Source organism: Papio anubis, chromosome 12 (genome assembly GCF_008728515.1).
Source record: "Papio anubis isolate 15944 chromosome 12, Panubis1.0, whole genome shotgun sequence".
In the NCBI taxonomy this organism is placed as follows: Eukaryota; Metazoa; Chordata; class Mammalia; order Primates; family Cercopithecidae; genus Papio; species Papio anubis.
The window spans coordinates 79810362-79837155 of record NC_044987.1 but is presented as its reverse complement, the minus strand read 5'-3'; the positions used below and the strand labels follow the sequence as shown (position 1 = coordinate 79837155).

Genomic DNA, 26794 nt, shown 5'->3' with positions numbered 1-26794 from the left:
AGTAAGAGCTGGTGCTAGGATTTGAACCTAGGCACTGACTCCATAGCTAATGCTTCTCAATACTATGTTAAGCTGCCTGGTGTATGTCTTGTTCTGACAAAGAACCAAATGCTGAATTTAAAGGAGGCATGTGGAATGCCTCTCCTTAAAAGTCTTATTTTCTTAAAAATAATCCCTTTGTTAAGTAAGACTTGTTTTAAATGCTTCTGATTTTACAAAAGGCCTTAATATGTTGAAACGTATCTATTTATGAGTGATAAATTGGTGATGGGGCCTAACACTGTCACCCGGGCTTGGAATGCAGTGGTGTGATCATTGTGGCCTTCACCTCCTGGGCTCAAGGGATCCTCCTGCCTTAGCCTCCAGAGTAGCTGGGACTACAGGTGTGTGCCACACCTGGCTAATTTTTTTTGTAGAATGGAGTCTCCCTGTGTTGCCCAGGCTGGCCTTGAACTCCTGACCTTAAACAATCCTCCTGCCTTGGCCTCCTGAAGTGCTGAGATTTTAGGCATGAATCACCATGCCTGGCCCTATTTTTACTTTTAGGTAATTAACTTTTTTAGAGAGTCTTTCTCTGTCACCCAGGCTGGAGTGCAGTGGCACGATCTTGACTTACTGTAGCTTCCAACTCCTGGACTCAAGCAATCTGCTCACCACAGATTCCCAGGTAGTTAGGACTACAGGCATGCACCACTATGCCTGGCTAATTTAAAAATAATTTTTGTACAGACCGGGTCTCACTATGTTGCCTAGGCTGGTCTCAAACTCCTGGCCTTAAGTGATCTTCCTGCCTTGGCTTCCCAAATGCTGGGATTATAGGTATGAGCCCCCACACTTAGCTGAAATATTTTATAATGTTGTTTGATACATTTTATTGAAACTTTTTATAATATAAATATTTAAAAAATATTTTGTAAGTTTGATACATTTTATTGAAGCTTTTTCATTCTACATTTCAAATTGAATCAGTAATTGTAAATGACAACTTTATAGAGTGCTAAGTATAGTAACAGTTACATGTTTAACCTTTGCACATAAATCTAGTTTGAAAAAGATGATACATTAGTAAATAAGTACATATTTATCCCAATCTTTAAAAACTTTCATGAAACCTAGAATACATGTATTGAAATTAGATTTCCTGGGCAGTACTAAAAATCTATAAGGCTAAGGAATAGTCACAAAGAGGGAAGAAACTACAAAATGAGAACCTTAATCAATTAGGCTGTCTGCATATATGATTTGTATAAGAAGGCTGAAGCTATTTTCCGTATTTTAGATTTTTTGCACTAATCTTTATTACATCCTGATTTTCTAGCAAATAATACAATTAAAAACTCTTCCTCCGAGGAGTCCGTAATAAAATATGTACTACCTGTGTTACTAGTTTAATAAAACATCCAAATAACCAATTTCTGTTTAAAATTTATAGTAAGAAACTTATTAAAAACAAAAGACTATCTTGCTTCCAAATACAGGCCAATGTAAATGATTTTCCATATAGATAAACTCAAGGTGGGAGTTATAGTTGGTTAAATCTGGTGGAGCAAACTTCTAAGAAAATGATTACGTGGCAGACCACGAGGATCAGCTGATTCTCTTCCTCAGCTGAACTATGTCAGATTTCCACAGTAAGAACTTCTCTCTTATTGAGGAGGCTCATTAGGGAAGGGTCCATCATCCATCCGTCTGCTCACATGAAAGCAGCTCCCTCCTGCTGACTCACTCTACCCCACATTAAAAACAAGGTAGTGTGCTTTTATGGCTTTTTCACTGGAGACCGTAAGTTTGAGTTGAATTATTCAATGTGAGGGTCACGGTGAGAGAACGTGGATCTTTCTTATTCTTGTGAACTGTGACCTTTCCTTTCAAGGCTTCACCTGTAAAAGAAAGGCAAAAATTGTTAAGAATTCAAGGAATACAGTGTAGCAGAAAAGCAAATAATGTATAACTACCACTTCTTTTTATTGTGTTTTACCACTTTTTAAATTTTATTTAAAGTTAATAATCATTTTTTTTTTTCTTTTTGAGATGGAGTCTCAATCTGTCGCCCAGGCTGGAGTGCGGTGGCGCGATCTTGGCTCACTGCAACCTCCCAGACTGGAGTGCAGTGGTGTGATCTCAACTCACCGCAACCTCCACCTCCTGGGTTCAAGAGATTCTCCTGCCTCAGCCTCCCGAGTAGCTGGGACTACAGGTGCGCGCCACTATGCCCAGCTAATTTTTTATTTTTAGTAGAGATGGGATTTCACCATGTTGGCCAGGCTGGTCTCAAACTCCTGATCTCAGGTGATCCACCCGCCTCGGCCTCTCAAAGTGCTGGGATTACAGGAGTGAGCCACCGCACCTAGCCAATATTCATTTTTTAGAGCAGCATTATTTTATTTTTATTATTTTTTAAAGACAGAGTCTCTCTCTGTTGCCCAGGATGGAGTGCAGCGGTACAATCTCAGTTCACTGCAACCCCTGCCTCCTGTGTTCAATGATTTCTCCTGCCTCAGCCTCCCAAGTAGCTGGGATTATAAGCATGTGCCACCATGCCCTGCTAATTTTCTATATTTTACTAGAGACAGGGTTTTGCCATTTTGGCCAGGTTGGTCTCGAACTCCAGACCTCAGGTGATCCGCCCACCTACCTCAGCCTCCCAAAGTGCTGGGATTAGAGGCGTGAGCCACCACGCCCAGCCCTGTTTCATTAATGTTTGAATGAAGTGAGAACTAACTACACACCACAGTGTCAAATCCTTGTGAAAGTGAGTAAAACTATTGTGGTCATGCAGGGTCAATGGAAGCATTTCACTGAACTTCTGAATATGAGGCCCTATGGTGGGTTCTGGGCATCTAGAAAAAAGATACGGTCCCTGCCCTCAAAGAGTTTGTGATCAGGGTGAAGAAAAAAGCTATGCTAACAATTACACAATAGGCATGTGTATAAAGTGTGCTAGAGGTAAACGCTGGGGATGGTTGAAAGGCAGTTAAAGGCAGGGTTTCACAAGGATTAATGGCCAGGGCTAAAGTCATGGTTCACCAGGCTTAAGGGATGTACATGTAATGGTATTTAAGGAAAACATATACACAGAACCTTCACGAATGGCATTCTGAGGAACTGGAAATTATAGCTGGGAAAATGTAGAGGCACATGACAAGGCCATTGGCCATTAATGCATTGGTGCTGTAAAAGGGAAACAACGTAGCCATGTGAAACAATGAACACACAAAAATTATCTGTGCAAAGGCTGATTTCCTAAATTCTGTATGTTCCAAATTTTTATGTACTTTTCTAATTATAAATCTCATTTATTTTTTCCTTTATTTTAAAGAGAGCTGTTTAAAAAATCACAAAACAAACCACTAAGTTGTAGTTGATCACCATTCTTTGCTTAAATAATATTAAGATAACACCAATTAGTATCAGGAATAGCTTTAGCATCTGCATGGACACAACGAGGCTCCATATAATGACCAAGGAAATCTATGTAAAACTACTGAACTACTGAATCAATATCATATTTAAAAAATGCAAATTCCCCATATTCAAGGAAAATTATCTGAATGCTTTTCAAGATGGTAGTGAAATAACACAAGTAAAACATAACAAACCACCTAATATATTTATTTTCAGAATATAAAGATTCCATTACTGATACATTATTCTCTACATCTTTGCAAAAAAGGAGAGACTCATAGTTTAACACAAAATTAAGGAGTTCAATATTAGAAGAAATAATGTGGCCCAAGGTGCAATCCATTCAACAAAATATAACAATTTTTGTGTAGGTATATATGTTAATGTGTATATTTGGCTTTAGAATTTATACCTGACCTATTCCTCTGTATTATTAAGAAAATGATATAAAACTATCTCATATGACATGTTCACCAATAGTGGACATAATAAAGATTACCAGTCATAGTTCTACAAACTTTATGGAGTTCAGGTTAATCATTAGATAATTTATGCTTCTATTTGTTCAACATCTACTTTGTGCTAGGCTCTATTCTAAGGTCTTTACATGATTTATCTCACTTAATGGTCACAAAATATTGCTATGAGGTAAGTGCATTTTCCTGACTCAGATGAAGTTCAGAAAAGATAAGTAATCTGCCCAAGGTCATCTGCCAGCTAGTGAAAGAAGTAGGATTTTCAGCAAGGCAGTTTGATTCCAGAACCCAAGCTCAACTATATTCTGGTGCTTCTCTATATCTAAAAAAATCATGATTTATAGCTTTAAATATACTATAATGAACAAGAAATGACCTGTATTTTACTGCCCTGTGGGTGGTTTTTTTTTTGGTAAAAATATTTAGCCACTTGTTTATAAACACAATTGATATGTAAGTTAATGTAACTATTATTCTATAATAACTCTAATGAAAAATGATACATGTTTTCTTATCTAAGGCATTAACCTAGGGAAGAAATAAAAGATCATTAGTATATTGAACACATTTAAGATTTTTCTATTTTGGCTGTTTTATTGCTTCTTTTTAAATCAACATTTAAAAATTAAAAGTTAACTTATTGACACTGAAACTGAGAACGAACAGCCACATTATGATAAACTGACAATGTTTTTGTAAATACAAGACAGAATAGTAATTGCCAACTTGGTTATCGGGTTTAACTTACTGTTATTGAATTGCCAACACTGAATCAACAAACTTGATTTTTACAACACAGTGGCTTGCTAGTTCCTTTTTACTTACAAGCAGCATGTCTTATGTAAATTTAGTCGCTGGTATAAAGTAGTTCACATATGCAAAGACAGATAATGGACACTTGAGATTCAAAAATAACAAAATTACCTCCACAGACCCAACATAAAGTATTCTATTAGATGTCCTAGTTAGGACATTGAAGTGTGGAGGGAAAAAGGATAGATTGGGGGAGCAGGAGATTAAAGTGTTCATTTGCATACCACCTGGTTTTACACATAGAAAATCCTGACGCTATATGCAAAGAAGGCTACTAGAACTATATACTGAAGTTTAAGCAAGGTCTTATCATTTAGGATCAAGATATAAAAATCCTATTTCTACATACTAGCAATGAAGAATTTATGTAACAGTACAAACAGCAGCTTCAAAAAAGCATAAAGGCGGTGGTGGCTCATGCCTGTAATCCCAGCACTCTGGGAGGCAAAGGTGGGCGGATCACTTGAGACAGGAGTTTGAGACCAGCCTGGCCAATATGGCAAAACTGTCTCTACTAAAAATACAAAAATTAGTCAGCTGTTGTGGCACACCCCTGTAGTCTCAGTTACCTGGGAGGCTGAGGCTATGAGAATAGCCTGAACCCAGGAGGTGGCAGTTGCAGTAAGCAGACATCACGCCACTGCACTCCAGTCTGGGAGACAGAGCAAGTCTCATTCATTCTCTCTCTGTCTCTCTCTCTCTCTCTCTCTCTCACACACACACACACACGCACGCATACAACACTTGAGATAAATGTAACAATATATGTCTGACTTACATAAACTACAAAACAATTCTAACAATGGTCCACATAAATGGAGAGACCCACTCTCTTGTGGGTGACTCAATGTTAAGATGTCAATTTTCAGTAATCTATAGATTTTTTTTTTTTTTTTTTTGAGACTGAGTCTGGCTCTGTCGCCCAGGCTGGAGTGCAGTGGCCGGATCTCAGCTCACTGCAAGCTCCGCCTCCCGGGTTCACGCCATTCTCCTGCCTCAGCCTCCCGAGTAGCTGGGACCACAGGCGCCCGCCACTTCGCCCGGCTAGTTTTTTTTTGTATTTTTTAGTAGAGACGGGGTTTCACCATGTTAGCCAGGATGGTCTCGATCTCCTGACCTCGTGATCCGCCCGTCTCGGCCTCCCAAAGTGCTGGGATTACAGGCTTGAGCCACCGCGCCCGGCTAATCTATAGATTTAACAAAATCCCAGTCAAAATCCTAACAGGCTTTTTAACGCCAGAAATTAATGACCTGATTTTAACATTTATATGGCAATATAAAGGACCCAGAATAGCCAAAACAATTGTTTGTATAAATCTTGCCATCTTGTTCTTTTTCAATCTTATACAGTCTGTCTTAAAGGCATAAGGACAGACATACAGGTCCATGGGGGAAAATGAGAACTCAGAAGTAGATCTATATACATATAGTCAATTAATTTTTGACAAGGGAGCCAAGGCAATTAAATCACAAGGATAGTCTTTTTAAGAAATGATGATGGAACAAGTGAATATATATTTGGGAAAAGATGAACTATTATTAACTTTAAAATTTAACTCAATTAGATGACAAACCACCCAATTTGAAACCAAGCAAAATATCTGAGCAGAAATCTCACAGGAAGATATAAAAATGGCCAATACACATATGAAACAATGTTCAACATCACATCAGGCAAATGAAAACTACAAGCACAGCTATAACTACATACTCAATAAAACGGCTTAAAATACCGCATCTTTTTTATAAGTGCTAAAAATGATGTGGAACAACTGAATTCAGCAATGGAATGCTAGCCCTAGGAATGTTAGATAGTTACAGTCATTTTTTATTTATTTTATTTATTTTTTTTGAGATGGAGTCTCGCTCTGTTGCCCAGCCTGGACTGCAGTGGCATGATCTGGGCTCACTGCAAGCTCCGCCTCCTGGGTTCACGCCATTCTCCTGCCTCAGCCACCAGAGTAGCTGGGACTACAGGTGCCCACCACCACGCTCAGCTAATTTTTTGTATTTTTTAGTACAGACGGGGTTTCACTGTGTTAGCCAGGATGGTCTCCATCTCCTGACCTGTGATCCACCCGCCTCAGCCTAACAAAGTGCTGGGATTACAGGCGTGAGCCACCGCGCCCGGCAGTATAGTCTTTTTAAAAACATTTGCCAGTTTCTTAGAAAGTTAAATATACACTAACCATAAGACCCAGTAATTCCACTTCTAGGTATTTACCCAAGAGAAATGAAAACATCTGTCTGCACCAAGACTTTTACATTAATATTCGTAGCAACTTTATTCTTAATGGCCCCTAACTGAGAGCAATCCAGAAGTCTAGCAGCAGGTGAATACCTAAGTAAACTGTGGCATGGCCAAAGGAATATTACTTGGCAATAAAAAGGAACAACCTAATGATAGATGAATCTACAAAAAAAAAAAAAAAAACGCTAAGAAAGCTAGAGTACATGCCATATAATTCCGCTGATAAAAATTCTAAAAAGGAAATACATATAATGACAAAGCATATCAGTGACTGTCTTGGTCTGGGAATCAGGGTTGGGGACTGCCCATACAGGGAATTGAGAAACTTTTTGGAGTGATGAAAATAATCTATATTTCCACAGTGGTGTATGTAATTTTCAAAACTCACTGAGCTGTACAATCAAAATGTGTGAATTTTAATTACAGGTAAATTATTTGTTTAAAAATGTGCCTAGGAATAAACATAGACAAATTAAATGTAGAGAAATCAGAAGATCAATTAAGATTCAGTACATAGAAAGTGGCGCATTTTAAGTCACTGAGGGAAGGATTCAATAAATTGTACAAAAGTAGTAATATAATCTTTTAAAGGATGAAACCAAAGCCAGAAACCAAAAGGAAAAGTTTGACAGACGTGACTGTAAAAAAATGAAAAAAAAAAAAAAAAATTCTATAAAACAAGAGTTTAAAGAAAGAAAAGAAAATAAAAGCAGTGTTAATTTTCATTTCTTTGTGCAACAAGTATTTTTTAAATCTGAATTTTGAATTGATTCCTTAGGATGGATGATCAGAAGTATAATTTCTTCATAAAAGGTATGAAATATATTCCAGTGTTACATTCCTGCCATCTTCATCAATAAAAGAGTAAATGAAAACAACAACCAAACTACGATTGCTCTGATTTGTATTTCAAATCAGAGGAGATAAGTATGATTTCATTTATTTAACTACCATCTAAAAAATCTGGTGCATTTACCTTATGGCTTTTCTCATTAATGTATATGAGGGTATTGCTAGTAAATATTTCCTTTTAGTACATTTGCTCTGATGGTTGCGCTCTTTCATTTACATTGCCTTTCGAGTGTTAAAATATGTAAGTTGTCTTGTTTATGAAAGTCCTATTCAATCCTTAGTGTAAGTCAAAAGAGAAATGTTCCATGGTGCTTATAAATCTGGTTATCATCTTCATTTCAGGATCAAAGGATGTACCTATAAGAGTTCTATGTGTTCCTCAGTTTAGAAACAAAAAGCCCCAGTCAAAATGAATTAGTAACGGATATTTCTGTTAATTTTTCACAAAAGAAAAAATCGTAAGCATCAATGTAAATAGTTGAAAAATTAACATGTCATATGTATATAAGCTGATGCTGATAACTATGATTTTCATTTCTTAAAATGAAATACAGGTAAATCTTTTCCATAATCATCATTTCAAAGATGAGGGTGCACACACACACTCATTTAAGTTAATTAAATAGCATGAAGGGTCACAGTAATAAATGTATAATTCACACTGCTGATCTCCCTTCTACTGTTCAGACCTAACGAAAGTGCCAAGGCAATGGCTATAATACCAGAATGGATCAGAGTAATTAATCAGTGTCAAATAGATATAAAATGACTGATGTTGTTAAGTGTGTGCACTGTGTTGAGAGCTGGAAGGAACACTCTGGAGCTGAGCTGCATGGACTCATTTTTTATCATCAGCAGACGGCTGTTAGTATAACACAAAGCAGTGCCATAGTTCTAGACAAAAACGACTTCATTTTAATTGTTATACTGTATTTTTTAGAATTAATTTCTTCTGGAGCAATGAAGCTTCATTTCCCCAGAAAAAGGAAAGAAAAACACAATAAATCATTATTAATTGCTGTTAAAGCTTAGAGTTGAAAAATGAAAGAAAAAACTCCCAGATTCTCTAACATATAAAAGCTTACTATGTACTGTATGAATAAATAAAGAGAAATAGCCTGATTTTATATTTTCAAAGCCAAATCACATTAAAAAGATTTGAATTTTAAAGTACTGCCATATTTACTTACAACAAAAGTTTGTACAATAAAACAGAATATGAATTGTAAAGGGAAAACCCACCCTGAATTTAAACTTTAAGTGTCCTCATCTAGGCAAAATAACTCTATAGTTCCATTTACAATATTTTACTTATCTTGTCATATTACCTTCTGGACACTAAGCTTTACATATAGTAATTTTTCCAAATGAGACTCACAGCTTCATCTATTTTCATCTAAAAATCTTATAGTACATTGAGTCAAAAGCTACTTTTAGTTTAAATGTAACTATAGAGAACTCTTTTAAGCCATACCAAGGTAAGTTTGAATACTAACCTGCTCAAGTGCAATAGTATGAAATTTCTGATAACACCGGAGTTGGCAAAATTGGCCAACAAAATATGGACACTAGATGACCTTGGCATAGTGTTACCCAAGGTGATGGAGAAAATTAGATTTCAATGACAATATATACTATTGTACTTATTTATTCAGCAGAATATGTCAAATATTACATCACATCAAGAAGAAACAAGGGAGGCACACTAAGATGTTGAACTTCTATTAGAACCCCAGCATGCTAAGATGTTGTAACACGTGTGTGTATGAATTTATCTGGGAAATCAAGAAAGAGAACAATCAGCTCTGAAGACATTTAAATTTTACAGAAATTAGCTATGCCATGAAGGGTGAGTCGGAATTTATCAAGTGAAAGAGGACAAAACAACCTTCTAGGTAGAAAAATACCTTCGACAAAAGCAAGAAGAAAAAGAAAAGTTAGCTTAAAAATGAGCAATCTGTATAACTGGGGTATATGAGCTTACCTGGGGTTGTGAAAGGATGGGGTTGGAAATGATGAAAAACCAGAATCAGATTGCAAAGGGCCATGGTAAGGAGTTTGTATTTTATCCTGAAGATATTGACTGTCCAGTGGGAAGTTTAAAACTAACTTTACGGCATTATTTACATAAATTGTGTTCGAATGTTGCCACTTTCTTAGCTTCATAAACCACCCCAAAGTCTCAAATATTATCTCTTCCAGAAGTTTTACAGTTTTAAGCTTTTAGATTTGTATCTATGATCCACTTAGTTTTTATACATGTTAGTTTTTGGATATGGTGTGAAGAATCATTATTTTCTCAAACAAATATTTACTTGTTCTAGCACCATTTCAAAAGATCACCCTTTCTCCATTAATCAGCACTGCTCCTTTGTAAAAATTTAATTATACAAGAGTAGGTCTATTTCTGGATTATTTGTTATATTGACTTAAATGGCTATAATAAACACTACTATACTGCCTAGATTAATATAACCTTTGGTAAGTTTAGAAATAACACTGTATAAAGATTCCAATGTGGTTCTTTCTCAATTATTTTGGTTATTCTAGGATTTTGATTTCTATATAAATTTTAGAATCAGCCCATTAATTTCTACAAAACAGATTTTGACTGAGATTGCACTGAATTAATAAAGGAAATTCTTCTATGAAGAAGTAACACTGTAACAGTATTAAGTGTTCCAATTCACAGAATATATCTCTCCATTTATTTAGGTTTTCTTTAATGTCTCTCAGCAATGTTCTATAGTTAAGTGTACAAGTTTTGCATGTATTTCGTTAATTTTATTCCTAAGGTTTTAATTTTTCTTGATGCTACTGTAAATGGTACTGTTTTTTTAAATGACAAGTTCAATCATTCATTGCTCCTCCAGGAGCTCTTGCTGTGCTGATCCCTGTCTAGGTTTCAGGCTGTCTGGAGTCAAGGCTGAGGGATATTGGAGGAAAACATCATAAATTTACCACAGGTTTGCTGGTACTTAGAATTCTGGTCTTCTCCTCCCATTTATTTGCTATTACTTTTCAGAGATCTTAATAGCTGCTCCATGCCCTCTGGTTTTATAGCTATATTTGGTGGGAAAAATTGGATAGAATGTGCTATTATCACCTTATCCTGGGACTGGAATTTCAGTGCCTTTATATTTAAAGTGTGTTTCCTGGAGGCAGCATTTAGTTCTATTCAGTCTATTTCTGCCTTTTAATTGGCATGTCCAGATCCTTCATGTTTAATGTAATTATCAGTCTATTTAAGACTGAATTTAAGTCTATCATCTTACTGTTTGTTTTTTATTTGTTCATCTGTTTGTGTCCTTTTCCCCATCTTCTTTAAAAAAATTTAATTATTTTTTGAGAGACAGGGTCTTGCTTTGCACCCAGGCTGAAGTATAGTTAGTGATGCAATCATAGCTCACCATAGCCTGGACCTCCTGGGCTCAAGCAATCCTCCTGCCTCAGCCTCCTGTGTAGCTCAGACTACAGTTATGTGCTACCACACCTGGCTAATTAAAAAACTTTTGTTTTTCTTTAGAGACAGGGTCTTCCTTTGTTGCCCAGGCTGGTCTCAAACTCTTGGTCTCAGCGATCCTGCTGCCTTGGCCTCCCAGCGTGCTGGGATTACAGGCATGGACCACCATGCTTGGCCCCTATCTTCTTTTGAATTGAGTACTTTTTTCAGGATTCCATTCTGTTGCTAAATTATTAGCTATAGTTTGTGGTTAAATTTTAAATTTATTAGCTGTTGCTTTAGGGTTTACAATGTACATACTTAAACTTCATATACAGTGTAAAAACTTTACAATACATTAAATATTTCTATTTTCTCATTAATTTCCTTGGTTATCATTGCCATATATTTTACTTCTCCATATGTTTTAAACCTACAATACATTATTCGTTTTGCTTTAGTCAATGATCATTTAAGAAACTAAGAAATGAAAAAATAAAGCTTTTTAATGTGATCACACATTTACCATTTCTGGCATTTTCCATTGCTTTGTTAAGATCCAAGTTTCCATTTGGTGACATTTTATTTCCTCTTGAACTTACTTTAATACACATCTTATATTTCCAGTCTGCTGAAAATAAATTCGTTCAGCATTTTTCTTCTGAAAAAGTCTTCATTTAGTTTCATTAAATAACATATTTCTTGTAGATACAGAATCTAGGTTGCCAGTTTCAATATTTCAAAATGTCATTCAATTAATCATCTGGCTTACATAGTTTTTGATGAATTTTTTTTTTTTTTTTTTTTTTTGTTAGATAGTCTTGCTCTGTTACCCAGGCTGGAGTGCAGTGGCGCGATCTCAGCTCACTGCAACCTCTGCCTCCTGGTTCCAAGCAATTCTCATGCCTCAGCCTCCTGAATAGCCAGGATTACAGGTGTGTGCCACCACATCCAGCTGATTTTTTGTATTTTGAGTAGAGATGGGATTTCGCCATGTTGCCCAGGCCTGTCTTGAACTCCTGAGCTCAGGCAATCTGCCTGCCTCGGCCTCCCAAAGTGCAAGGATTACAGGCATGAGCAATCACGCCTGGCCAGTTTTTGATGAACATTCTAAGGTTATTTCTTTGTCCTTCTCTACATGATGTTTCCTTTTACTGTGGCTTATGTTAAAATTTAAAAAAGTTATCACTGTTAGCTTGATATGTTTCGGTGTTTTGAGTTTATCCTTCTTTAGGTTAACTAAGTTTCTTCAATGTGTAGCTTGTATCAAATATACTTCCTGTTGCATCGCCTCACCTTACCCTATTCCTCCCTCAGCTTCTTCCAAGGACTAGGATAGAGTGCTTGGTATTTTCCCATAGGCTACTGTGGATATGTTCATTTTTATTTTAAATATGTTTCTCCTCTCCTTGCTCTATTTTGAATACATTTGATTGCTGTGTATTCAAGTTCACTGATCTTTTCTTCTGCCATTAATTCCATCAAATGACATTTTCACTTTAAGTGTCTTCTCACATTCTCTTCGCTATGTTCATATTTTTTTTTTTTTTTTTTGGATTTTTGGTCGGGGCTCTCCTTCTTTTCCCCAGCCTGGAGTGCAGTGGCGCGATCTCGGCTCACTGCAAGCTCCGCCTCCCGGGTTCACGCCATTCTCCCGCCTCAGCCTCCAAGTAGCTGGGACTACAGGCGCCCGCCACCACGCCCGGCTAGTTTTTTGTATTTTTAGTAGAGACGGGGTTTCACCATGTTAGCCAGGATGGTCTCGATCTCCTGACCTCGTGATCCACCCGCCTCGGCCTCCCAAAGTGCTGGGATTACAGGCTTGAGCCACCGCGCCCGGCCTCGCTATGTTCATATATAAGCATAGTTACAACATTTTCTCAACATGCTTCTCTGCTAATTTCATCACTTCTGGGTCTGTTCCTATCAGACATTTTCCTGCATCCAATGTTTGGTTGAATGCTGGACATCAAGAATTTTATATTATTGAATGTATCCATTTTGTTTTCCTTTGTGGCTACTAAGTTACTTGCAGCTTAGTTCTTTTCCCTTCAAGGCTTGTTTTTAAGATTTGCTAAGGAGGATCTAGACAGCCTTAAGCTAGAAATGTGAACCCCATGCAGCCCTGTGTGAACTGAGAACTCCTTGGTACACATTTGCTCCAACTACTTTGCTTGACCTTGTGCATTTAATCCTATATATACACATCTTACTCGTGTAAAACTCCAGGAGTCTTCCTATAGATCTTTTTGAGCTTGTTTTCTGATGAGCTTACCCTCTTCAGTACTCTACTCTGCAACTTCCCAGCATCTATTAATTAACACTACCATCAAAGGCTTAGCAGGATTAAGAAAAAGTGTTACTTACATGATCCTTTCTTTATATTCCCATAACTAAGAAATGACTATTTTTCCAACTGTACCATTTCCTTTTAAAATCTTCCTTCAGCTTGTACTCTCTTAGGGGATTCTAATATTTTGTGACATATTGGTCTTACTATTTAGATACAAAAGCATACACCACGGTAGTAAAAGAAACACACGTGGTGCCAGCAGGCAATATTTGCATCACACAACTCCTCCATAATATTCTACAAATGCTTAAGAGCAAAGCACAAACCAGTTACTCTAAGGATTACTAGGTAAAGAATAGTAAGGATTTCAAAACTTCACTAGTCATTAAACAATATTTTGTAATGAAGCAGGAGAAAATTTTGAGAATCAAACTCAAATGCTATCTTAAATCTCCCTCACAATTAAAACATGAACTAGTACTGCCTTTAAAACTCTAGTATTAAGATGACAAAATGGCTACAATGAAGAAAAAAGCAACATTTTCAAGTTTCCAAACATCAATCCAAATACCAGAGCTACAGAAAAACAAAAATGAGGCTAGACGGACTTCATTTGGGTTTTCCTCATTTCAGTTCTGCTGTGCTCAAGCTTTCTGCAGACAGAAAATGACACCATCAAGGTTTTATTTCCATATCACTTGCAACTTCAAAGTGAGAAAATGACAAGGTGCTGCTTCAATCTCGTATTTATTTGCATCTATTAAACTCAATTTATGTATCAACAGTGAATTTGAAGCTATAGTAGAATTTATGAAATATTGAACACAGAGATTGATAACCACCTGGTAACTGTAATATAGAGCCCACCACCCAGCTTTGTTAAATCTTAGTATTTTACCAGAGTTCCTCCAATTTTTTACAAAGTTTTCTTGTATATGTCTTTTATATGACATTGACCCCCCTGCCACCTCAGTTGTAGCCTACCCTAATCCTATTTCTGTCCTTCCCCAGAGGTAACCACTATGCTGAATCTGAGTTGTTTCATACTTGTATTAGGTATGTGTATGTGTGGTTGTTTTACATGTTTTAAAAGTTCACATAAATGGTATCTTGTCAGACTCATTCTGCAATTTTCTTTTTTGCTCAATGTTGCCTCGCCTACCTTAACTCCCCAAGAGACAGGGTCTTGCTATGTTGCCCCAGCTGGAGTAAAGCGGCTCAATCACAGCTCACTGCAGCCTCAAACTCCTGGGCTCAAGGGAACTTCCGGTCTCAGCCTCCTAAGTAGCAGGGACTATAGGTGTGCACCACCATGCCCGGCTTCAATGTTGTTTTTGATAGAAACATACATACATAACTTACCTGCTCTAGATACTATTCTATGCAACTACCACCTTTTCTAATCCATCTTCTGCTGGTGGACAATTAAGGTTATTTCCAATTTTTCCCTTCTACAAACCATGCTGCTATAAAGATTTTTATATATGTTGTGGGAGAGACTGTTAGAATACAGGCCTAGGAAAAAATTGCTTGGCTGTAGGGATGGTACATCTATACTTAGCCTGATAGTATCAAATTGTTCTTAAAAGTTCTACTAATTAAAAGCCAGCAAAAGGGGATGAAAGTTGCATTTGGCTACATTATTGCCAGCACTTGACATTGGTAAACTTTATGTATTTTCTTCCCCCAATTAATGGACAAGAAACAGCATCTCATAGGTTCAATTAGCCTTTCCCTGAGTTATTGGTGAAGTTGGATTTTTTTCACTGAAGCTTGTTATACATTCAGCTTTCATGCCCTCAGGAGGTTTTCAGAGAAGGTGGTACAAGAAGACTTACATGTAGTAAGCAGTTTAAAATTTTAAATCCCATAATGAAATTCTAACTTGTAGAGTGAAATGTATAGGTATGTCAGAACTATAGGTGCTAATATAAGTGAACAATCAATGAGTTTTTAAAATAAAAAATAGAATCTGATTTGCCCTTGAATATTGCGTAACATTTGGATAGGCAGGGAAGAGACAGTGGAGAGAATGGTAAGACAAATAAACTTTGAATGCAATAACTTTTTCTCTTTTTTTGAGACAGCCTTGCTGTGTCACCCAGGCTGGAGTGCAGCGGTATGATCACAGCTCACTGAAGACTCAAGCGAGCCCCCTGCCTCAGCCTCCAAGCAGCTAAAACTACAGGCTTGTGCCACTATGGCCAGCTAATTTTTAGAGTTTTGTAGAGATAGGGTCTTGCTATGTTGCTTGGGCTGGTCTTAAACTGGCCTCAGCTGGGTGTGGTGGCTCATGCCTGTAATCCCAGCACTTCGGAACTCCGAGGTGGGCAGATCGCCTGAGGTCAGGAGTTTGAGACCAGCCTAGCCAATGTGGTGAAACCCCATCTCTACTAAAAATACAAAAATTAGCTGGACCTGGTGGCGGGCACCTGTAATCCCAGCTACTTGGAGGCTAAGGCAGGAGAATTGCTTGAACCCAGGAGGTGGAGGTTGCAGTGAGCCGAGACGGTACCATTGCACTCCAGCCTGGGCAACAAGAGTGGAACTCCGTCTCAAAAAAGAAAACACAAAACCCAAAACTGGCCTCAAGTTATCCTGCTGCCTCGGCCTCCCAAAGTGGCTTATTACAGGCATAAGCCACTGTACCTGGCCTACAATAACTACTGAATGAAATTGTCTTTAACTTTTATTTTATTGGTGATATCTCTCTTTAGTCACTTGGAGAAAGAAAATATTTTCTTTTAGTTATATTTGTAACTTATAAAATACTAACTATTAAAGTTTTCTGAATTCTGTGATACTTTAAGAGCTAGGTAATCTTATTTATTTTAGTTGGCAGAAATTAGACTTAAAAATTTTTCTTAAATTATGTCTTTAAATGATATGCCATCTAAAATGTATGTAGATGGTAAACTCTAAGAACATCTTTTCTTAACATCTGTTATATTGCTTCAAATATATTGTGCAGGCCAGGCGCAGTGGCTCACACCTGTAGTCCCAGCACTTTGGGGGCCAAAGCAGGCGGATCACTTGAGGTCAGGAGTTGGGGACCACCATGGTGAAACCCCATCTCTACTTAAAAATACAAAACTTAGCCGGGTGTGGTGGTGTGTGCCTGTAATCCCAAGTACTTAGGAGGCTGAGGCAGGAGAATTGCTTGAACCCAGGGGATGGAGGTTGCAGTGAGCTGAGATCACGTCACTGTACTCCAGCCTGGGTGAGACAGTGAGACTCTGTCTCAAAAAGCAAATATAGTGTGCACAGAAAAAGTGGTTGTAAAATGAATGAATATCTTCTACTTCAGAATGAATAAGATACTTTTCCCCCTACTATTCTTTCTCACCTGCTTTAACTGAAAATGGTTTTTCCAGTAGAAATACTGTTTGTTTCCAGTGTGTTTTGGTGCTCTGAGGGCCCGTAGAGAACACGACCTGAATTGGTAAAGTTCAAAAGTATTTGATGAAGTACAAGATTTTTAATATCATGGTACATTAATCTACAACATCAAACACAAGCCCCGACTGCTTACAGCAGCAAAATGCTTATGATTAAACACCTTGGGGCACAAAATAAAATATAATGTACTTCTGTAATAATTAATTCTTATGAGATAACTCATGATACTTACCCTGTTGTGGCAATTCTTCTCAAAATATATATCAAAGTAGCCAGCAATTGCCTGTTTTTTAAAAAAAGAAATAGAAATACTTACTAAATAAATTACATTATGTAATAACTAATTATTGTCTCTTAAGACATGGCAAATGAGAAACTATTTCAGAAACTCAATACCTCTTAAACTCAATATTTTTCCTGGAAAAGATGTTATAAGTAAAAACAAAGTAATGTAATTTGGCTTTTCCTCACAGAAGTAACATAATAAAGGTAATAAGGCTAATCAAACAATCAGTATGATTTAATAGAGAAATAATCATGCTAGACCACTGAAAGGGAAACACACATGGAAAGAGAGCTGGCCCCTCACTGATCCTCACTCGCCAACTGAGTGTCCACCCATGCGTTAGGCCATCTTGGCTTCTCCAGCTGTAGTCAAGCATTCAGACAACTGCAGCAGCATGAAAGATGCCAGGAAAGACCAGCAGGTGCACTAGTCAGTTAAGTCCAGTCAGGATTGCAGAATCGGAAACAGAGATATAAATGGTTTGGGCTTCAAGCCAGAGTTTTGAGATGGGTTATTATACAGCAACAAATAATTGAAACATGCTCTTTTATACAAAGCCAGTTCATTTAATTTCTTCTAGTCTAGTATATCTGTTTTTAAGTCAAGTACTGTGAATATTTTTGTGACGAAATAAAGATTTTTAAAATGTTACCTATTTTATTTTCCTGAAAAAATGAACAATAGTACTCAAATTTTATGTTTAAGCAAGTACTCAAAGGAGAAACTCCAAAGTGAGCTCTAAGGGTTATTATGATAGTACAAAAATAGTACAAAAAGATATTTTTTTTTTTTTTGAGATGGAGTCTTGCTCTGTTGCACAGGCTGGAGTGCAATAGTGCGATCTCAGCTCACTGCAACCTCTGTCTCATGTGTTCAAGTGATTCTCCTGCCTCAGCCTCCTGAGTAGCTGGGATTACAGGCATGCGTCACCTGTAATTTTCGTATTTTTAGTAGAGATGGGGTTTCATCATGTTGGTCAGGCTGGTCTTGAACCCCTGACCTTGTGATCTACCCCCCTCGGCCTCCCAAAGTGCTGGGATTACAGGTGTGGGCCACTGCACCCAGCCTACAAAAAGATCTCTTAAAGAAATTAACATATTCAGGTAAATACATAATTTTGAGTTTTTTGGTTAAATTTAAATACCATTCCTTTTTCTTTCACTATTGGAACTAGCTGGACTTAATCATTTTTTAAAACTGGCATTACATTAAGCTTATAAAGTGTTAAAAACAGGACACTGAGTTTTTGAAAAATCATGGTAAAGCTAATTTGTGTACTCCGCTGCTTTCGTTAAAAATGTGACATTTTATTGATCTTGTAGGGTTAATATGGATTAGGTCCAAACCAAATTCAATATTTAACCTTGAGGTTCATTGCAATTTAGATACTGAGAGAATCAAAATACTATTAATAATTCTGCCAAATAGAATTATAAAACAATGTAGTACTCAGCCACAGATTATCATAAAAACCATGTGGTTAATTAGAATATTTCTAACCTTTTACAATTGATTTCTGGATACTTACGATGCCTCTTCACAGACCAGTTCAGCTGTTTTCTTATTTATTTCTGTATGCCTGTCTTGTTCACCACTATACTCTTAGTGCCCAGAGCAGTAACCTGGCCCATAGGATACAATACAATATTTGCTGAGCAAATGTGTTTATTATACATTCTATTATGTTAGTTACGATAGTATATTATAGTTTGCCTTATACTGCAATTTATTTAAGAGCAGGGCGTATGTGTAACTCACCTCTATGCCCCTTACCCAATACAATGTTATATAGTAGGTTTTCAATACATTTTAGCCAAATGAAAACTTTGTCTTCAGTCTCAAATATGGCTAGCTTTATTATATAGTCAGTATACTTTATTAAAGCATTGACTAACTGAACTTGAATGGAACTAATAATTTTTAACTCTGAAAAGCATGGAACATGTGGGACAAATATGGAGAGGAGCTAGAAAAGATCTCCTAATTTTGTATGTAGGAAATGCCCAAGTCTCAGCCTAACCCCCAAATTACGCATTTACAGGTGAGACCCAAACCCACATAGCAAAAGCTTAGAGAATTGAACTAAAATTGGAATCACTGGTGCAAGTCTCAGGATTAACCTCTGAATAATACATGCATGGACAAAAAAAAACCAAAACTAAGTAAAGGCCTAGAGAACTGAACTGAGATTTGAAAAATCTGTAAAAGTTTCAGACTAATCCGTAAAGTAGGTATGTGTAAGACAGCCTCAAAACAACGTAACAAAAGCTTAGAGAATGTGACTGAGACTTGGCCAACTGTCTGCTCGGACACTAAGACAGAACTTATGGTCTGATTTTAACTGGGCTGACTGTCTGCTAACAACAAACATCAACATTCTTAAGATTCTAACAAGATACACAGTTTATACAACATAGCATGCACAACATGTAAGGTACAATCTCAAATTACTCAACATATGAAGAATCAGGAAAATTGAACAACTCTCAAGAGAAAAGACAAGCCACCTCTGAGATAACAGAGATGCTCGAACTATCAAGCAAAACTTTAAAGCAGCAATTACAACTATGTTCCAACAGGGACAGAAAACACAATGGAATGAATCAAAAGATTAGAAATTCTCAGCAGAGAAACTGTAAAAAAGAACCAAATGAAAAAATTTTAATTGGAAATTATAATAACTGAAACTTCTGGGCTGAATAGCAGAATGGAGATGACAGGGAAAAAATCAGTGAATTTGAAGATTAATAGATATTATCCAATTTGAAGAAGGGAAAAAGACGGCAATAAAATGCATGTTATAGGACCTCGGAGACCCATAGATCTAACGTGACATTGGTGGTCCAGATGGAAAAGAAAAAGACACTGATGGAGAAAGTTTTAAAATTCTGCATCTAGACAGAACATCATTTATGAATGAAGGCAAAATATGACATTTTCAAGTCAAGGAAAAGTAAAGAAATTCATTGCCAATAGACTTCCTTCAGAAACATTTTAAAAGAACTTCTTCAGGTTGATGGGAAATGCTACCAGAAGGTAACCTGGAACAACAAGAACAGAAAACCCATAGTTTTAAATATCTTTTTGTTTTCAAAATTTTTAATGTATCTTTTAAAACTCTGTTTTAAACTCATGTGTCAGCCTCTCATCTTTCTGCAATTATAATTCTGTAACTGTTATATTTATTGCCAGTCTTTAAAATCAGAATTAGAAATGTTTCTCTTCATATATCTGAAGCTGAAGATGTTACAAAAGCTGCTTTTAAACCCAAATTTTCACAAAAGCTCTTATTAGCTTACTTAGGATTTATTTTTCCCCACATTTTTTTTGGGGGGGTGCCTCCCAAAGTGCTGGGATTACAGGTGTGAGACACCACGTCCGGCCATACATGGTTATTAATCAATCTCCAAATCTGTGTATGAATTTCAGTTAAAAATTTCCAGCCCTTAAATAATACAGTGAAAGAAATACTGGGAAGTTCTGGGTAACCAAAAAATACGTTTTAAGACAAAGAAAAATGACAGACATAGTTAACTTCGGTTATAAGCACCAGAAAGGATCTATGACAAATATCTGAAATTGCCTCCATGTGAAATGCATCATAGTATCTTTGAGTCCTCAAGCACAGTCACATTTCTAATTAGGTTTGGTTTACAGTAATACTAACTCAGTTCCACAGCACACATTAAACAGAAAGCAGAAGCATGAAGAGAAGTTAGGAAGGAATTCACCTGAAATTCAAACTTTGTGCAGATAATCTACCTATTCATTAGACAGCACTCATATAGCTGAGAAAGGAGAAGATTCTTGCTCTGAAAAAAAAGGGAGTTTCTGGTTTTAAAATGGGTGTTTACCCTCAAACACCAACACGATCTAGAATGCCCCTTAAAGAGACAGGGTTTGTGTTTTTTTTTTCTTTTGTGTGTGATTATTTTTAAAAAATTTTATTTAACTTTAGAGATGGAGTCCTACTATGGTACCCAGGCTGAACTCAAACTCCTGGGCTTAAGGGATCTTTCTGCCTAAGCCTCCTGAGTAGCTGGAACTACAGTTGCATGCCATTGAGGCTTAATTAAGAGATTAAGGAAAAAACTTCAATTTTGAAACAGTAATATAAAACCAAATGAATTATGATTAGTGTTTTTATTTCTGCAAAGCTATTATATATGATATAACCAAATATCAGCTGATTTAGGAATAAATGATTTATTTTGTCAGGAAAATATAAACATGCCACTATTTTCAATTACAGTTTGATCATCTTGCTACCATCACTTTGACAGGCTATCTTTACATCTTTTAAATGTTAATTTCAATGAATATACATTCTCTCTGTGGAAGTCATTCAAATATAAGAATAACCATAGGAAATAATGACTAATAGGCAATGGCAATAAATAACCAGAGCTACAACTTGACATGTGCTTGAAAAAGATCAGAGGTTTGAAGGCTGACTACAGAAGAAATTTCTCCTTTGTCTCACACATATATCTTGTTGGGGCAATGAGAACTGCTGAGGGAAAAACATTAAAATGTATCTGTAGGAGCTGGGTTAATCTGCAAAGGCAAGGTCACAATTAAATAAAATTCCACTGAATTATACCACAGTCAGAAAAACGTGTAACTAAAAGTTTTAGTTATAAAAGTCCCTTAAGAGTGAGAGAAAGGAGAATGAGTGGTAAGTAATTAAAAACAAAACAAAACAAAAATAATGATAGAAGAAAACAGAATGAAAGGAAAATACATACACGTGATGAATTTCTGGGATAGCTTGATCACTCGACATTTTGTGAGAATCCTCCACAATTACTTTGATGCACATAGGGAAATACAAGCATGTAGCTTTGCTGTACATCTTAAATATTCCTCAGCATATAATAGTTCTAGAACTCATCTTTTTGTGGGTTTCACAAAAAGAAAACTCATGGCATTTGTAAAATGAATCATGGAAAAAATCTGTTTTAAGCCATGTTTTGCTTGTTTATTCTATATAAAGGTAAATGCAGTTCATTTAATATACACTCATTTGAAGAACAATGATTTGGGATAAAAACAAATGACTTTCTCACGTATTTTGGTGTGATGAGTATTTCTTTAAAGAGGACACATTGTGTGTATGTAATAGGATGGCAACCAATGAAATAAGATCAGACTAGACCTTATAAGGAAGAAGGAAATTAAAAATTATCATTATCACTATCACCTGCAGGGAGTAATTTATCATTTCTGTTCTTCATTGGTATCATGTTCCAACAGCATGTGGTTACAGCAGATACAATTAGGCAGCTGGCCACAGAAGTAGAGGATAATGTGCTTTTGATGGAGTTTATCCAAGCATGGAGATAGAGTGCTTGTAATCCATGCAGCAGAATCACTATAACAAAAATACAATTTTTCGTTGAAGTAGTTCTTTCAAAATCATAATATGGAATGCAAAAGCCAACTGATGAGTCTGAAGCAAGCAAAGAAAGAGTAAGCAGACAATGCATAAAAATGACTGTTATAGCTTAGATCATTGTATATAAACCAAGCAGATGAAAATACAAACATAAGCTATATGAGCTGCCACATATAGAGAATGAACTGTGCTAGTAATAACTGGTGTTTAAGAAGACATAATCAACAAATATGAAAATTATATATTATGATTTTTTTCCCCAATTGTAACTATACATTAAATTATGGACTCTTCCTTTTTCAATTAATTTTCTATTGTATCCCAAGAGAAAAATCTGCACCTTTTCTTCATGATTCCTCTAGGGAACAATACACATTAAGTGCCATATACTTCTCAAGAGATACTGCCAGATTGAGTGGTTTTAAAAAATAGACCAAGCAATATGGGAAGTAGTAAAACAGACAATAGGTCTAAAAATATTAAAAAAAAATACTTTTATTGAAAAACACAATGTAATTTATTTCTGATCTACTTAGAATATTTCAAGATAACTGAAACTCCTTTTAAATTTATTTGGGATTGCTTCCTTGTAATTTCAAAATTGCTTATTAAAGTGGTTTTGGGGGGCAAAAATCATCTTCAGTCTATAACATGAATACTTTCATTAATTGATACCTCACATGCCTTAATTGCTCTACACTTCTTCCTAGCTATAAACACAAAATTATTTTATACAACTAGTATTGACATTTACTGATTTTTCACATTTTAAAAACTGCTTAATATATATAATGTACATTCAGTGTAAGTGTATATCATGCTGAATTTTCAAACTAAACACAGCTGTGAAACCCACACCCAGAAGAAAAAAACAGATCATCTCAGCACCCTAGTAGTCCCCCTTATGCACCTAGACTCTACAAGGCACCCTATGCCTCTAACAACCTATCCTAATACTCTTAAGCAAAGATTCATTTTTCCTACTATACTTAAATATATAGAGAATCATACATCAGGTAGTCTTTTCTATCTGGCTAATTTTCCTCAATATTGCTTGTGAAATTCATCTACATTATTGCAGATGATTCATTTTCATGGCTGTAAGGTGTATGTGACAATATAATTTAGTTTACTGCTGACAGGCACTTGAACAGTTTCTGTGAATATATGTACCACAGCCATTGGGTATATACCTAAAAGAACTACTGGTATGTAAATATTTACCACTTTTGTTCACCTTTATTCCTTCCTGAATTTCTGGCCTTCCATCAGGGATCATTTGCTGTTTGCCTGAATATCCCTCGGTACTTCCTTTGGCACAGGTTTTTTAGGCAAATTCTTTCTCTTCTTTTCTGCTTATCTGAACATATCTTTATTTCAGTTTCATTCTTCTTTTTTTTTTTTTGAGATGGAGTCTTGCTCTATTGCCCAGGCTGGAGTGTAGAGGTACAATCTCGGTTCACTGCAACCTCCACTTCCTGAGTTCAAGCGATTCTCCTGCCTCAGCCTCCCAAGTATCTGGGACTAGAGGTGTGTGCCATGACGCTCGGCTAATCGTTGTAATTTTAGTAGAGACGAGGTTTCACCATGTTGGCCAGGCTGGTCTCGAACTCCTGACCTCAAGCCACCCGCCTGCCTCACCCTGCCAAAGTGCTGGGATTACAGGCATGAGCCACTGTGCCCAGCCAAGTTGTCCACTTTCATTCTTAAAAAATATCTTAGTTGGGTTAAACTCAGGGTTGGCAGTTATTTTCTGGCATCACAGTGATAATGTCATCATTACAATTTCTTCTGTTTGTCTTTTTTCTTCTGATTCCATTGTTCCTCTCCTCTGTTCCCCCAATTCCATTGTTCTTGTGCACCTGGCTAATACAGGGCATAGATGCTCTGTATTAGGTAGGTGTACAAGGGGGGCTACTAGGGTGCTGAGATGTTATGTTTCTTCATTTGGGTGTGGGTTTCACAGCTGTATTCAGTTTGAAGATTTGCCAATTGTAGAAATTATCTACTAGTCTATTTAGCTCCTCTTTAAAGGTAATTCCAGCACCATAGCTCCACCAACTTTGAGATCTTTCTTTGATTTCTGTAGTTTTACTAGGATATGTCTAGGTGTGGATTTCTCTTCCCTCTTTTAAACTGAGATATAATTCACATACCATAAAAATTGACCCATTTAAATTGTACAATTCAGCATTCTTTAGTGTACTCAGAGTTGTGTAACCATCACTACAATTTAATTTTAAAACATTTCATCTCCTCCAAATCTTCCATCCATTCTCCTCTCGTTCAGTCTGTGTCTACAGATACACCTATTCTGGATATTTCATCTAAATGGAATCATACAAGAGATGGTCTTTTGTGACTGGTTTCTTTCACTTAGCATAATGTTTTTAAGGGTTAACTATGTTGTATCATGTTTCATTCTTTTTTATTGCTGAATATTACGTTGCATGAATATGCCAAATTTTATTTATCCATTCTGTAGGTGATGGACATCTGAATTACTTCCATTTCTTAGCTATTACGAATAATGCTGCTATAAACATTTGCGTGGGCATGTTTTCACTTCTCTTAGATATACACCTACATTTCGATCTAATTTAAAAATTACACTATTTAGGTTATGTTGTACTTTTTAAATTGTTGCTTTCATCTGTTTTGGAAAATTCTTAGCCAACATCTCTTTAAATATTGTAACATTCTCATCCTCCTTTTCTCTGGGATGCCCATTTACATGTATATGTAATTAGACCTTTCCTTGTATCCATGTTATTTCTTGCCCTTCCCTCTGTCTCATTCTTGCATCTCTCCAGGCTTCTTCCTGGACATTTTCTTCTGCCCTAAAATCCAGTTTGCGGATCTTCTCTACACAAATATGTGAAGATCTGCTGCTCAAATCGTATTTAATTTGGTCTTAGAATGTCTGTTCTTTTCCAAACAGTATTATTTTTAAAAATGTTTCCATTTGTTAAAATTTGCAATGTCTTTTCTCTTTGAATTTAGTAAGCATAGTTTTTTCAAAATCTGTGTCTGTTATAAGTAATTCCTGGAGCACCTAGAGCTCTGTTTTTATTGTCTACTGCTTCAACTGGTTCTTGATTCATGTTTTTGTGTCCTTGTGTGACTGATTACGTCTGAATATGTTTTGAACATTAATATTTGAAAAACTTCGTGAAAATAATTTGAAACCTGTAATAATCTTCTAGAAAGATCTTTTGTTTCTGCAGGGAACCTGGGGGCATGAGCAAACCGAGGTCTTAATCTAATATCAGGGTTTGAGATTTCTACTTCTCTCATATCTTATCTTGGGCACAGTCTTTATGGTCCCAATGCAAAGTGCTGCAAAACTATAAGGGTCCCATTTTGTATTCCTATCCATGTAAGCGACATCAAAAGGGCTACACAGTCTTTCAGCTCCTTCCTCTGAATTGGTAAATGCCTATAGGACAAAAGTAGCTCCAAATGTTAGTCTCATTTTTCAGATTACCTTCTTTTCTGAGTCTTGGCTTAGTAGTACGTCCTTATTTGATAACTTCAAACAGACAGCATTTAACATTTTTTTGGCATTTGTAGCTGTTTTCAGCAAAAGGGTTTCTCCATTTTATGTGGCTCACCAACACAGGAGGAAGATTATTCACTGTATTGCTTTTTCCTCCCTAAGGCCCCCTACCTGTATGATAAAGACAAACCAGAGACTGGGCAATTTACAAAAGAAAGAGGTTTAACTGAACTTGCAGTTCCACGTGGCTGGGGAAGTCTTACAATCATGGTGGAAGGCAAAGAGGAACAAGTCATGTCTTACATGGATGGCAGCAGGCAAGGAGAGTTTGTGTATGAAAACTCCCCCTTATAATAAACATCAGACCTTGTAAGACTCACTTTCATGACAGCAGTGCAGGAAAGACCTGCCCCTATGACTCAGTTACCTCTTACTGGGTCCCTCCCACAACACATGGGAATTCAAGATGAGATTTGGGTGGGGACACAGCCAAACCATATCACGGTAACACCCACCCCAATTCTCAAACTAACTCATTTGTTATGTCCCAGTTTAAATATTACTTCCTCTGGGCAGCCTTCTTTAATCCTAGAGTAGGTTATAATACATCCATTAAATGTTCCTGCACTCCTTGTAGTAACACTCACTATATAATACTTTTTGTTCAATGTCTTTGTTCA

At 36.5% G+C, this 26794-nt stretch overlaps 1 protein-coding gene across 9 annotated transcripts in view; it reads right to left on the bottom strand.

Annotated features, from left to right (window-relative positions):
* Positions 1-857: 857 nt before the first annotated feature.
* PRMT3 (protein arginine methyltransferase 3) overlaps positions 858-26794 on the bottom strand; it is a 133513-nt gene continuing 107576 nt past the window's right edge. For 2 of the 9 annotated variants that reach the window (XM_031653372.1, XM_031653377.1), the window contains 3 exons: positions 17164-17214; positions 16879-16966; positions 858-1880 (listed from right to left, as the gene is read on the bottom strand). In XM_031653372.1, coding sequence (XP_031509232.1) covers positions 1771-1880; positions 16879-16966; positions 17164-17214 — 249 coding nt within the window. In that variant the 3' untranslated portion in view covers positions 858-1770. Of the gene's footprint in view, positions 1881-16878; positions 16967-17163; positions 17215-18198; positions 18840-21139; positions 22592-24233; positions 26286-26794 lie in introns of those variants that run through there. The other 7 variants (XM_031653371.1, XM_031653375.1, XR_004177500.1 and 4 more) reach the window with 6 other exon arrangements.